Source organism: Sebastes fasciatus, chromosome 23, assembly GCF_043250625.1.
Source record: "Sebastes fasciatus isolate fSebFas1 chromosome 23, fSebFas1.pri, whole genome shotgun sequence".
NCBI lineage: Eukaryota > Metazoa > Chordata > Actinopteri > Perciformes > Sebastidae > Sebastes > Sebastes fasciatus.
In genome coordinates this window covers 15,948,706-15,963,975 of record NC_133817.1, presented here as the reverse complement: position 1 = coordinate 15,963,975, position 15,270 = coordinate 15,948,706, and the positions used below count along the sequence as shown (strand labels likewise).

Below are 15,270 nucleotides of genomic sequence, written 5' to 3'. Positions count from 1 at the left end.
TTATCCAGACAGTGATCCTTCTAATTCCCCATCTCCAATTTCTAACCCTCTTTAGACGTAAACAGATTTATTCCACAGCATTGGCACAAACATGGTAACATCATTAGCCTTTCCAGCCCACAATGATTTAAAAAAAAAAAATGGGAAAACAATCAGCCTGAATCTGAATGAGATGTAATTTGCTTTACAGTATATGGAAATGTTTGTGAAAAGGCCATGTGCCGGGCCAGTTTCCAAATTACCCCTTGTTAGATCTTGGCTGCCAGGTTCAAGTAAAGGCTGTGTCTCTACACCAGAATAAAGCACAGCCCTTCTAAGATGCAGCTCTCTCCTTTTTACAGTACATATATTTTTTTTATTTTACCACCCTAAATAATACTGTTTGGGCCTGAAGCTATGTGGATGTTTTTCATAAATACTCACTTTGTACCACTGCTCATGATGAATTGCCCTCAATAAGTTGAGCAAACAAAAATGGGCTTTTAGTATAATCAGTTGCCGCAGTGTTGCTGACTTAAATAACTGCAATCTAACACGTCATAACAGAGCAGGAGACTCAGCTCGATGAACGGACACTGCAAAGGAAAACTAAATGTGTCCTTTCGTGTGTCGGTTCATCAGCTGATCTTTTTCTGTGCGACCTCATACAACCCTTTAATAGGGCTGCGAAGTGGCAGCAGATGTTGTTTTCCTTCTAACCTACCTTTCTTACCCTCCTCCTCCTCCTCCTCCTCCTCCTCCTCCTCACCTCATCCTGTGTAGGGGTACTTTAGTGATCCCTGGAATGTGTTTGATTTCCTCATCGTAATTGGCAGCATAATAGACGTCATTCTCAGTGAGATCAACGTAAGTACGATTGCCCACTCTCGCTCCCTCTTTTCACTCTCTCTGTCTTGTGCCCTCTTGCTTCTTCTTGAATCTTTCATTTCCTGCCACTCTCTTCTGGCTATTCTGTGTTTGTGTCGTGCTGTCTTTTCCTCTTCATCTCTCTTCCTTTCTTTCTCTGCCTCCTCTTTTTTCTCTTCTTCTTCCTCCTTCTCTCCCCTCCATCCGTAACTCCAAGATGGCCACTGCTACTCAGGTGACCCCCCTACCCCCACAACCACAAGGGGGTACTGAGCGAGAACGAACTTCTTCGCTGGGTTTCTTAAAACGTAGCGACAGGGTATCTCAGCTGTTGTCGGGTTCTTGATTTATTTTTTTTTTGGTCGTCCGACTGTGACATGTCCTCAGGTTTGATTCCCTCACTAACTGAACTAACTCACTGACCAATCACCAAACAGACTCACACATCATTTTTTTAACTACTGCAACAAATGGGCGTTTTTTTGTTGTGATTTCGTTGCAATTTGTTCTTTACTGTTGTTCTTGTTGTTGACATTTTCCCCTCATGGACAAGCATGATCGCCGCTGCTCTTCCTCTGCTGTCCATCTCTTTTCAGACTGCCCCTTTTCTTTTTTTGAATTTTGTTGATTCCCTCTCTCCTCCTACTAAAAACAACTCCAATGCTCATATATATAATGTTTTTTTGTCTTATTTTTCTCCTCTCTCCTTTATGATTTACGTTCTTTCCATTTTTTTAAATGTCTTATGTTCTGTCCTTTTTTTCTTCTGTTGTTTTTTTCTTTTCTGTTCTTTCCACCCCTACGCAGCATTATTTTGTTGATGCATGGAACACATTTGATGCCTTGATAGTTGTGGGTAGCATTGTTGACATAGCGATCACTGAGGTTAACGTAAGTAGTCCAACTCCCTCCCTCCCTTCCTTTGCCTGCCTGCTCTGCCATTCCCACACACACACACACACACACACACACAAACAACCAGACGGAGCGCCGATACCCATCTCGCATGCTTTCAAATGATTAGGAAACTTCAGCTGCACCACTGTTTGAACTTAAGAGATGGCTGAATGAGTCTGAAAACAGCCAGATGTAGTGCACAGTGATCCCTGTGAAGGGTTTGTGTGATTTATAACGTATGAAACACTACATTTTACAGTTTTGCTTGACATCTAAATACCTTTTGATATGGTTGGACTTATAATTAATATGCTGGCTGTTGGCTATTACTTCCATTAATTTTTGTTAAAATGTAATGTTTATCACAATGGAGGCTGCAAGACAAGCTCTTGATGTTCTCCTCTTCCTGTTCCTGTATTAAAGCTGCAATTATTCTCTTAGTTCTGTTATTATTTTGTGTAGATTTTCTAATATTTGAAGCTGCTTCAGATCGGTATTCATGCCTCGGTCTGCTGAGCATCAATAGCATCAAACACTATTGCACTTTGCCAATAGAACCTATTGCATTGTCTCAGCACTTGGTTTGGTTCCACATTTATTTGATGTTTAATCATTGCCGCAGGGGACAATGTCCATTCCCCTGGCATGATGGTTGCTGTATAGCATGGCAGATGTAAAAGGTGTTATATCCAGGCCTTCAGATTCTCATGAACAATGGCGTTTCGACCCAGGAGTCATGAAACGCTCCCAGTTCATAAATCACCAGGAAAACTTTAAATTCAAATGAGAAAAATACAATTCTTATTTTGTCCGACAATAGTAACGCGCAGACACGGGGAACAATTTGATCCATAAATGGATTTACTCAGGACCCGTGAAATTTATGTAAATGTATGTATGAATTCATTTATTATCGACGTGGAGGCCCTATGGTCAACAGTGGCGCTGAATAAGAATGAATATCCCAAACACAAGTCAAATGTTGAGTGTCTATTGTATATTTACACTTCAGGGATAATTGGTGTTTTATTCATGTGATATTCAGAGTGCTCCTTGGCAGGAGAATAGGCTGAGAACCATGCAAAGTGTGGCTGGACACAACTGCTCTTAATTTAGCTTTAGAAGTTTCGCTGTGTGTGCTGATTTGCTCGAGAAGAAAGTAATGTACTATGATCAGACCTGAATGTCACATGAAAAGTTTTTTTGTAGGAGACTTAATTCCATTTGATGCCTCGGCTTCTGTCTGCCAAACTTTGCATCTCGAGTAGCAAAGTGAAAATTCCTCAGGGGACTGAATGTAGCTCAGTGGCAGCTCAGTAGGTGGAGGAAACTCTCTGTGAGTCTAACTTTGATATGCATTGTATATTTGTTTCAGCTTTTTAAGACAGCTTTGTAATCTGAGCTTCTCCATGCTTTATTGACATCGCCGGGCCGGCCGCGCGTGCTTTTATTGCATGTGAGCGTGCCCCACTGGCTAGTTCACGGTCGCCGCTCTGCGCTGCTCTCATACAACGCTTACAGCTGATAACGCCATTCCGACCGACGGCATCGCCGCGCCGACTGAGCCGTCGCCAATTTGATGGCTGTTGATAGGCAATAGATGTGCTCCCAATCCCGTATTTAGCACCTTTAATGTTATTAATGTTCCAGTGCTTCACCGCAAAATAAACCAAACAAGATTGATCCTTTAAAGATTTAGTTTGACATTTTTGGAAATGGGTTTAATTTCCAAGAGTAAGACGCGAAGATCGATACTTTGTTATATCTTTTCATTAGATTTGAAGCTGAGGTAATGGAAGATGGATTTTGTTACATTGCGACAGAGCCAGGTTGGCTGCTTTCCCTTGCTTCCGTTTTAATGTTAAGCTAAGCTAATGAACAGCTGGTTCCAGTTTAATATTTAGCATACAGACCATAGTAAATAAGAAGTGGACGCAGTCACCATGACATCACCCATTGGTTTGTGGAGTGCCGTTTTCAAAACACGGACAACTCCCAGTTCAGTCAACGGCGTGGTAGCGACCTGTCAATCACAAGGTAGCCACACCCTAAAACATCCCCTGCTTTATGGTCTATTTGACTCTAAATGGGACCATAATTTACTAAATGAACATCATGCTGTATTGAAGAAGACTTGAAACTAGTGATTGAGACCATAAACTCATGTTTACAATGTTAACTGAGGTAATAAATCAAGTGAGAAGTAGGATCATTTTCTCATAGACTTCTATTCAATCAGACTTCTTTTTGCAACCAGAGGAGTCGCCCCCTGCTGGCTGTTAGAGAGAATGCAAGTTTAAGCCACTTCTGCATTGGCTTCACTTTTCAGAGCCAGAGGTTGTCCACTGATACATGAGAGTGGTATCTATCTTCTCATCTAACTCCCAACAAGCAAACAAATAAGCGCATTTTCCAAAATGTCTTTTTTTTAAGTCTCAGGTCAGACGGGGACATCTATGTATTTAAGTTTTTGATTAATTCACATCAGTTACACATGTCTACTACATGGGGCTGCTACAGTAAGCATAGGTTTACCTGAAATGCTCTCAGGCTGCGGCTGGTTTGAGGACATGAAGCAGAGAAAAGATATGCACACGTGTACGCCGGTGTGTTCCCCCGTGGTGGAATGCAGTGTGTTTCACCTCAGACAGCACTGGTCAGGCATACAAATAAGGTTAGTGTATCCCAAGGGTGCACAATCTTGGCAGTTGTTTTAGAAAGGGAATCCATTTGTCCCCTATGAGAGGCAGACAAAGCAGCTTAGAAACCCACACTGCGTAATTTTCAAAGCTGTACTTGGGTATTTTATGTTTTATTCAGTTATTCTATCTAGTTAGTACAAGAATTTGATGTCAGGGGAATCACACAAGTACTATAAATGTCTATATCATGTTGTTGCTTTGCGGACAATGAATGCATCTGGTCTTTAAGTACACTTTTAAATATATACGTCGACACTCAACAATAGGCTGAAAAAAATCAATTTGAGATTGACATTCTGTTGGGAACTGACAATAATCGACCACCGATCAATCAGTCGCCTTTATAGTGAGGTTCAATGGGCCAGAGATATACATCTTTGTCATCTATACAAGTCACTGATGTTGCACTTAACACTTTGGTTTGCCGTTTGGTTTTGGTTGATTTGGTTTGATTGATTTTATTGATTGGTTTGCAGTTCGTTCTGAATGTTTCATTGATTTCCTCTCTCACACCTAACCTAAAGGCATGCCCCAAGTCTTTTTTTTTCTTCTTCTTCTTCTCTGGTGGTTTTTAATGATTTGGGTGATGAGATGCCCAAGCTACCTTTTCTATTTTTTTCTTTTTTAAGAAACCCTCCGCACTTCAAATCCTGTGAGAACTCTTGTCTTGTTTTTGAGCCGGGACCCTGTCACTGAGACGTTTTAGACTCTAGCCTGCTACTGCATTTCATCCGGCACTAAAGTGAATACTCTTTTTAACGTACTGAGCAATGCAATTATAAACTACTAGTAGCCACTTTGCCTACCTCTCTGCCATTGCATTCCTAAGTACACGGCGAAGTGCAGTAACAGGCCAGCTTTTAAAATGTTATCTCTTTGCCTTTAGTAAAATATTAAATGGCTTAAATCTCCCCCACTTCGCTGCTTGTTGACTCAGTTTAGCTGCACTTTTTGAGGTCATCGAATCAGAATGCTTTCTTAATCCTTGGGTCTCTAATTCTCCCCAGCAACCTGCGGGTGCTTCTTAAATCTTGGTTTTCATTTTACGTTTTTCTGTTTTTGAGTAGAAGTAGTGTGAACAGATTTGTAGTGGTTTGCTCTTGAGCGGTGTCTTGCAGACGATGCCAGTATGGACTGCATCTGTTTCTCTCTATTCGGAATGCCTCCTCTTCTCCTCTCCATCTCCTCTTCCTCCTCTTTCTGAGCTTTTTTCAGTTCACTTAATTCTTCTTTTATGGATGTTTATCTCTGTCTTTCTCTGTCTTCTCTCTCTCGTTGGTTTGCGATGCTGCTTGCTCACCTGAAATGCAAGCTGGGTAACATGGGTCTCTCATGCTTTTCATATACCCTAAGAGGTCAAAAATGATTCTGCTATTAGTTAGTTGTGTGTTTTTTTTTTTTATCCCAGCACATTACAAATGAAATGAAAATGCACTTTTATGTTGCAGTATTCCCACTTAAAATGTATTGATCAAACGTAAGAAACAAAAAACCTCAAATCTAGGGTGAGAATGTTCTCTAGAAACCCATGTTACTGTACCTATTGAACTGACTGAACTGATGACATTGTTTGCTTGAAAACAGTGACAAAAAAGCTCAAGTTAATTTAAATGAGCTAAAAAAATCCGCTGAGCTGCAACTACAGTAACTCACATCTGCAAACGTAGTTCAGCCTGACAGAGATACTGTATATTTATTCTCAAATTGGACTGTTTTGTTCGGTTAAATTTACAACCGAATCCACGGCAGTCTCTGTAATTTGCTTTGTGTCACTTCATAATGAGAAATATGATAACGAGGAATGATTTGAGTTTAATCTGATTCTGGTTTTCAGCTTTGATTTCACGTAGAAATTGAAGCCAATTCAGATTTTAAATTATGCTTAAATTGACCCTTTTCGTGTAAGTCACACACACACATACAAACACACACATTCTCACATATTTTAGTTTAACTTAGTTTGCACTTAGTGTGAATTAGTGCCATCTTCCTTCCCTCTGTCCTTCCTTCCTTCCTTCCTTCCTGCCCATCTTTCCAACTCATCCTTATCGTCCCTTTACCATCACTCTTCCCTCCCTTCCTTCCCTCCAACTTTCCTTCCGTTCCCGCCATAATGCCTACACACACACACACACACACACATATATATCCTCTCTTTACTCTCTCAACCATGTATCCCTTCCTAAAGAGTACATGCTTGTAATACTAGTATATAAGTATCTTGACAACCTATAGTAACCTGTATAGTAAGTCTGTGTACATCATTAATGTGTGTGGTCAAGAGCTCCTGAGTCATAGATTGAACTAGTAGTTAATCTATCACTCCCCAGTGGTGTGAAATGTTGTAATACCAGAGAGGACCAGTGGGTGTCTCCGTACAGAACATTATCTTTGTGCTTCTCAGTGTTATTTAAATTACTTTGTGTGGGCTCCGATTTCCAAAAGCATCAAAAAATCATCTTTGACTGACTGATTTTTTTTTAATTGTGGTATCCTGATGCGTCTTTGACCTGAAAGTAGTTCTTATTTCACTTGGGTCAGGCTTGAATAACACATTATTCAAAGGAGGCATTGTCCTTTAATGCCGAGATGCATTTGGCAAACGTAGCCCGAGTTAAGATAAGGCTTCAGCCACCACTGTTTTTGTATTGTAGCTTCAGCTGGCAGAAAGAAAAAAGACAGATAGCTACAGAAGCGCCCCTTTATCCCCCAACATACACACAACCCATGGACTCACGTGACACATAGACACAACCAGCTCTTTTCTGCCCCAGACCATCATTCATTATTTTGGCCCTCAAGCCGTTGGACAGCAATTTCCCCTGATATCTTTAACTTCCCAGATGTTTTAACTGGGATTCAGCCTGGCGAGGCCTTCACAGAAGACGGGTTCAGTCTCTCTATGCAGTAATATCTGACAGAAGTCCAGATGAAATTATTTTTTTCACCTTTCCACCACGTGAGGGCTGATCAGAGACTCGAGAGTTATTTTTAGGGCTCACAACTTTTCACATAAAAAACATGCACAGTGACACACACACACATACACACACACACAGACACACACGCCAAGGCGCTGCTCTGGTGCTGATCTTTGTTGCCTTTCCTTAAAGCCAGCTGACTCCTCCTCGCCCTCGTCCTCCTCCTCTTCGCCCTCCTCTTCCTCCTCTTCCTCCTCTCACCCCCCCGTGGTAAGGCCAATGGTGCGCTCCGACGGTAACCTCGTCCGCCTCCCTACCTCCTCCACCACCCCTCCATCCCTCCATCCTTCCATCCCTCCTCCTCCTGCTACGCCAACCATGGTACGATCCAAAACTTTTGGCTTTCTTCATCTCTCCTCTGTCGCTCCCCCCCGCTGTCATCTTCTGCAGCATGTCCAGAGTTACATATATATATGTAGCTGTTGTTTTGTACTTTTACATGTTTATATAAATGTGTGTATGGTGAAAGGACGCTGTATTGTGCAGGCGGAGTATAACTGGAGTTCCTTGAGTGGCTATTGTTGATGCCATGGTACCTGCTGCCCCATCCCCACCTCCCCAATGGCTTGCAACTTGCTCCCCCCCTTTCCCTTATGGGTGTGGTACCTTTAGCGCTTCGTCATGAGTGCAAGCCATCATTGGTCACGCTATCACGCTGTCTTTTCTTCCTTTCACTCTCCTCCACTGGCCTGCTGCCTATCTGTCTGTCTATCTTATCTATCTGTTGGATGTCTCTGAATAATTCAAAACTATTCTTCGTACTCTCTCTCACTCTCTCTGTTACACTTACTGTCACTGTACTTCTCCCGCTCACTGCCCCACTCTCTCAATGGTGCAATGGTCCCCATTGTGGTCCAGTTGTGGTATTACATGCAGTACAGAACTATGACTTATACGCATCCTCAGAAGGATTTGCCATTTTCTGCACATCTGTCAGTGGAGTTTGGGACAACTCATGTCTTGGGTTACTTGTCAACACTACAGAAAAACCACGACATCTACCTTTAGAAAGCACCCCAAACTGCTACCCAGAGATATGGAATAATGTAACTAGTGTGTCCAATCTTTGATTTCTGTAGTATATTTGTAGTTACTTCTCTTACTTGAAAAGTAACATGTGACATCTGTTATCCCAAACTGCAGCAGGATGTGTGGAGAATGGCGAGTTCTTCTTAGGAGCACACTGTGTTTTCTCTGTGGGATTAGCATAAAGAATTGATGGCCTCTTGGAAAAACACAAATGGCATGAAACAGATTTAGAGGTCAGACAGGATGTGTTTAATTATCACAGGGAAAAGGCAGATTGTTTACAGTAGAAGTGCTGCTTTTCTATGTGTGTCAAGTTTTATTTCATGCACACTGGTTGGAAGAGATTTCTGCGTTAACTGCTGTTACGGTTGCTGACGATTTGGTAGTTGAATGAAGGCTTCACCTGATCCATCTGCTGCTTGCGGTGTAATTGTGACTAATAAACTGGCTCCCTTAGTTGCTGTATTAACTGCATCATCATGCTTTACACAAATCCTGATGTTGCCTTTTGTTTTTCCGCCTTTTTGTCCCTGAGAATGAGCAGCAAGCAGCAGCAGCATGAATAAATAAATCTGTATTAGAAGAGCACTCAGCGAGATGGCTGAATATTTCATCACGGAGTTATTTCCTGTGGATGAGTACTGGGACAATAGACGGTTAGAAAAGCTACAGTGCCTCTCGAGCTTGTACTTCAGAATATTTTTGAATAAACTACAACTTAGGGGAGAATATTGCATGGTCATTGTAAGAGGTTCCTGCAAGATAAAATGATTGCAGGGGTGAGATGAAGAGATGAAGAGATTAACCACCCATGAAAATATATTGTTTTTTTAACCTGCATTGGGCAGTAATATCTTTATCCACCTGAAAGTCATCTTGTTTCTCCTGGTGGCCGGTTGCCCCAGACAAACAATTAGCCTGCTGGCGTGATTTATTGAAACAGGAATCTGCCTGCAGGCTGGTATTTTTTGTACTGTATCTGTTGTGAATTGTTATCAGTGATTTATGAAAGAGCTTTCCTCTGTCGATGGAAATCTCTCCGGCCTGGTCTCAGCTATTAGACTTTTAGTCCATACCAGTGCAGAGAAACCAAATCTTTCAGCTTAGCAAGATGACTTACTTCAGGGGCTCCGAAAGTATTTTAACGATTGTTTGTCAAATGACATTGGAAGCCTGGATTAACCTGTAATAGGTTATAGAAACAGAACCCAAGAGTGTGTTCTTACACCTGACAGCATTGAGCATAGAAGAAGACTAATGGAGCCGTTTTTTAGTTGTGATGATTCAGTAAAGGTGCCTTTAAAGACTGTTCTCATTGGATGTGTTGATTATATAAAGACAGGTTTGAAGCAGGTGTATTCAGGAAGCCGATAGATTGTTTTTGAATCTCTTTGTTGCCAAGTGATTTTTCCATGAAGCCAGAAAAAATAAGCATGATTGCCCGATTCTCTCCCAGATCTCTTTTTGTCAGTTGGTTTTGATGGGATTTTGTAGGACGCAGATTTCCATTTATTAACTCAGTGTGTATGTGTGTGTGTGTTTGTGTGTGTGTGGGTGCGTGCTATACATATTTACATCCACGTATATATATATATGTGGGTGGGAATATGCATATGAATGTTACTCGTACGTCTGCGTGTGCATGTGTGTATGTTCATCTTTACCTGTGTGTGTGTGTGTGTGTGTGTGTGTGTGTGTGTGTGTGTGTGTGTGTGTGTGTGTGTGTGTGTGTGTGTGTGTGTGTGTGTGTGTGTGTGTGTGTGTGTGTGTGTGTGTGTATGTACGTGTGTGCGTGTGTTTCCCCTCCCTTTACCTATCTGCATGTGTCCCCATGCGTCCTGTGTTTTTTTTCTTCTAAAAAAACACCAAACCCCACCAAAAGGGACTGCAGAACTCTGAAGAGAACGCCAGGATCTCCATCACCTTCTTCCGGCTGTTCCGCGTGATGAGGCTGGTGAAGCTGCTGTCTCGCGGGGAAGGGATTCGGACCCTGCTGTGGACCTTCATCAAATCCTTCCAAGTGAGGGGAGAACCGGACACAACATGCTAGAGCAGGGGGGTTGGGTTTACACAGGACTGAAATGGCTGAAAAGGTGGAAAGTGGGGCTTTAACCCTAATGTGACCCAGATCGGTGCCCTTTCTTGGAGCTATTTCAACTACATTTTTCGCCGCAGGGAGTTTATAACAGATTTTGTGATCTAAACTTGCCAACAAGGTGATTATCTTCTAATTTAATCTCAGAATAGACTCATTTAATGGTATTAACACTGTGCAAATCACCTCGTAATTTCAGATCTGAGTCACATGGGGCTAAAAATATCCTTGCTCTTGTGTAAATCCAGCCTGGTGGAGTCTCACAAGCCCCCTCTCCTTTCCTTGCCTCCTCCCTCCTCGTCTTGATCTCCTATTTTTTTTAAGAAATCATTAGCGTGGGAAAGTTTAATCTAGATGGGGAAGGAGTAAAAGAAAGAGGGATGGTGTGAGGTAACGGAGAGGAGGTTTAGGAGTCTTGTTGCAGAAGGCAGGGAGGGAAAACAGGCAGGAACTCAAAGAACCTTAACCAGCCATCTATTTTCCTCTCTTTCCTACTCATCTCTCCTCTTCTTCTTCTTCTTCTTCTACTCCCTTCACCCTACTACTAACCCCTGAAAGCTCACCATACCCTGTAGGCGGGTTAAGCAGTAGATAAGTTTAATGAAGCACTCCACCAAAAAATGAAATCATTTGATAGAGAGTTATGGGGGAAATGAAAATAACCTGTTCTCTCTCTTGTGTCAGTCGAGACGGGCCACTTCATGCCATTGAAATTCAAAACATTGGTGATGCAGCAAAACCCAGACTCGTGGTGTTACACAGGACGCATGAGCAGCATGAACTGCGCAAAAACTAATGCATCTTTTACATGTGCGGTGTCCACACCAACAGCGTTTACCAGCCCTTTCTTTCTACATAGCCTTTCATAATGGCCATTTCACTTTATTATAAATATCATTTATATTTATTTTAAACCGAAAAAAGTTAAGAAACATGTGATCATTTGTAAATAATAATAATCCACGATTTGAAGCCGATAAGCCGTGCAAGTCACTGCATGTTCCACAACACTGTCCTGCAAATTATTTCAGAATTAAAGCCTTGTGTTAACAAATGAAGCAATTCTATCCACAGAAAAAAAAAGAAACACTAGAGGGATTTTATTTTGAAACAGAAACAGGAAGTGTTAAAAGTGAGTTAAAAAATAGATAAAAAACTTTTTATCATGTCTGTGACATTTCCTACAGATATGGACATCGAAACTCTAGTAATGTTGCTGGTATGATGTAAATATACGGTCAAAAGCTCATTTTCACTGTCTATTTTTGCTGTGAACCGCATGTGGAAAAAATAGGCGAGACCTCAAATCTCTAGAATAGACGCAGCTGACACGCACCCAAGCCGTGCTGCTCACGTGTCCTATGTGGCCCATATTTAAAAACCAGCAGTGCTCATGAATATATTACTGTACTTAACACAAATTAGCTTACTGAAACCTTTATCCTTATTTCATATGTTAGCTGGTTACATATTGACACATAATCAGACTACTTCATCATGATTTGGCCCTGTCTTCCCAGTCACAGGGGTAATGTTAACCAGGAGCTCAGTTCCTCCACACAGGTGTGTGAATATAGAAAACACCTCTTCTGGTCATGTCTGGTTCATGTACAATACGTTCAGGGAACTGGTCTCCTGGCCAAATTCAGAGAGCAGTTTGTATTTTACTGAGGTTTTTTCACTCCTATGTCAGATGATTTGTCCTGGATTGTTTTTGGTGCTGTGTCACACGGGGCTGCCGATCAGTTCACTTTCACTTCATAAAAATACCGATACATCATACTGCACCTGCCAATTTGAAAAACAAAGAAATATGTGTTAAACAAAAATTTCCTAAAATCAGTTTTTAGACTAATTGGATGAGATTTGAATGAAAGTGAATGGACTGCAGCCTCAGTGCAGGATAACACTGTTAGACGACTTGTCACTAAAGTGTGTCTCTCCTCTTTAGGCTCTGCCCTACGTAGCTCTGCTTATAGTGATGCTATTCTTCATATACGCTGTCATCGGCATGCAGGTAAGCTGTGGTCTCGTCACATTGTTTCCCTCCCTTCTGTTGTGTTTTCTCCTCTCTTCCTCCAGCTGGCCTCCATCCTGTGTCTGTCCTCCTGGAGTCTTGTCATCCAGAGTTCCTGTTTCGGTCACGTCGTCCCTCTCTCCTCCACCTCTCTTCCTTCTCTAGCTGTTGCTAGTCTCTACTCTTTTCTTTTCTGTCTGTCCTTCCTGTTGAGTTGTATGTGTCACTGATGATGATGAGAGGGACAGCGGCCTCTAAATTTGAGAGAGCGATCACTTCCTCCTGTCAATGCTGACGTCATATCCTGTGTGCTGTGACTACTTCCTTCCCCTCCTGTGCAGATGTTTGGTAAGATAGCGCTGCGGGACCACACGCAGATCAACAGGAACAACAATTTCCAGACGTTCCCTCAGGCAGTGCTGCTGCTGTTCAGGTGAGGAAGATGACGACACTCCTCATCTCTTGTACTTTCTCCTTCCTCATCTTCCCACTTCTCTTTGTCTATTGTTTCAAAGTCAACATCTGCTCTTCTTCTTCTCCATCCATCATTAATTCCTGTAATGTTACATCAACAACAATAACTTTTCTTTTTCCTTTGTTATCTTCTATATTTTTCTATCTTCCATTCACTCTGAAAAGCAGATTATTTGCTAGTTTCCCACTGACATTTAATGACAGCAGCGGTTTAATGAAAATGCCAGGATATCTGTAAATGTCAAGCTGTAAATTCTGCCCGACTTTGTGACTCGACTCTGCACAAGAGCCAAATTGGGATATTGTTTTGTCAGTTTGTACAATGAGACCATGTCACTGCCACCGTGCCAAGAGTTAAAAAGTTCTAATTGTAAATATGTAGCAGTGATCCCCAAAATATCACCAAAGATCTGACGTAGACTCTCCAGTTACTTTACAGCTTTAACAGCATCCAAACTCTATTTGTACATCTGTATTTTCAGTGGTAGCCGGCCGCCATGTGTCTACAGTAGCCCAGAACGGACAAACCAAACACTGGCTCTAGATAGGGTCATTCACGTTTCTATGTTTTTGCGTCGGCCACCGTAGTTCTCCTACACGCTTGGCACACGGGAGAAATTTCAGTTGGTTGAAATCTGCATTCTTACCGCTAGATGCCGCCAAATCCTACACACTGCACCTTTAAAGTGCCTGGATCCAGTCTCAGAAACCTCTGCGTTGAGGGTAAGATTCCATGCAGGGGACAAAAACCACAGAAACTGAAAGGATAGATCAGATTTGATAAACTATGCTATGGTTTGACAGCATTTGGCCATAAAATCATAAAAAGCATCTTTTCTATTCATTCGTATTCTATGTACTGACCCCTTCATGGAATAAATCATAGCAATGGGCTTCCATTCAGAGAGACAGCATACTTGGATACTTCATACTGCTGTGTGCAAAGCTTGATAAATAATAGCAAAAGCCCAACAAATGTGATCACCTGGCAAAACGGCAACTGCTGAGTTAGAAAGCTCTGAAGTATTCAGAATGGAAGACAGTTGTAGTTTGGACAAGGTCTTAATCTACAGCTCAACAGAAGCAAATATGAAATAACATTTCTTTGCTGTTACTTTGTAAATTCAGTGTATCAAGATGTATTTTTTGCTCTTTATGGTGTTCACACTAACACTTATGCATATGTGTTTATGTGTCTGCCTCTTTCTCTGTGTTTGTATCAATGTGCGTGTGTGTGTGTGTGTGTGTGTGTGTGTGTGTGTGTGTTTCTATATGCTTGTATGCATACGTGCACACATCCACGCGTCTGTATGTGTGGGTTAATGCATAAACGCACATGTACACATCTATGCATGTATGTGTACCTCTTAATGTACCCGTATCGTATCGTCGCATGCATATCTGCGTCAACGTGTGTGCATATTTGTGTGGCTATGTGTGTGTGTGTGTGTGCATGCATGTCTATCTATCAGATGTGCAACAGGTGAGGCGTGGCAGGAGATCATGCTGGCGTGCTCGCCCAACCGTCCGTGCGAGAAAGGATCGACCAACGAGAACAACTTGGCCCACGAGGACTGCGGCAGCCAGTTTTCAATCATTTACTTTGTCAGCTTCTACATGCTCTGTGCCTTTCTGGTGAGTGCAAGGAAAAAGAGAAAGATTAAGGTCCAATTCCAATGTCCCCCCCCTTAAGGCCTTAAGCCCTGAACCCTCAGGGACTTTACTGACGTCAACGGTTGACAGGCTGCAAGGGCTTGAAATGGTATAAATATGAATGGGACAGCACTTTGCAGCGACATGGGTTTTTATTTTACGCTTTTTACTGCATGATTTGAGCGTCTCCCATGCGCTCCCCTTACCAGAAGAGAGGTCATTTTCAAATAATCAATTTACTAGTTTTTTGTCAAAACAGCATCATTGAGCAAAACTAAAAGAAATGGTTGTAATATAGCCTGCACTTGCATTGCTCTGATTTTGTTTTGTTATTCTCTGTAAATCTAATATGCCAGGCTGAATACCCATAATTGTTTACCTTTTTTAAATGCCTTTTTAACATCGCAAAGCTATGAATTGCGGGTAATTCCCTCAGGCAAAGTCTGCAGAAAAGTGTTCATAACAGGCTCAAAATGTCTGTGAGAGAGCCCTAATGCACTTAACGATTTGACAGCTGGACAGCCCTAAACCCCTCACGGACTTTGCGGGGAACGCGCCTCAAAGTCTGTGAGTCTG

The 15,270-nt window shown here is 41.9% G+C and overlaps 1 protein-coding gene across 13 annotated transcripts in view; it reads left to right on the top strand.

Moving 5' to 3' along the window:
* Positions 1-15,270, top strand: part of cacna1c (calcium channel, voltage-dependent, L type, alpha 1C subunit) — a 245,436-nt gene that overhangs the window by 214,565 nt on the left and 15,601 nt on the right. For 11 of the 13 annotated variants that reach the window (XM_074626028.1, XM_074626030.1, XM_074626025.1 and 8 more), the window contains 6 exons: positions 763-846; positions 7,559-7,636; positions 10,338-10,475; positions 12,502-12,567; positions 12,909-13,000; positions 14,514-14,676. In XM_074626028.1, the coding sequence (XP_074482129.1) occupies positions 763-846; positions 7,559-7,636; positions 10,338-10,475; positions 12,502-12,567; positions 12,909-13,000; positions 14,514-14,676 (621 nt within the window). Of the gene's footprint in view, positions 1-762; positions 847-7,558; positions 7,748-10,337; positions 10,476-12,501; positions 12,568-12,908; positions 13,001-14,513; positions 14,677-15,270 lie in introns of all 13 variants that reach the window. The other 2 variants (XM_074626037.1, XM_074626035.1) reach the window with 2 other exon arrangements.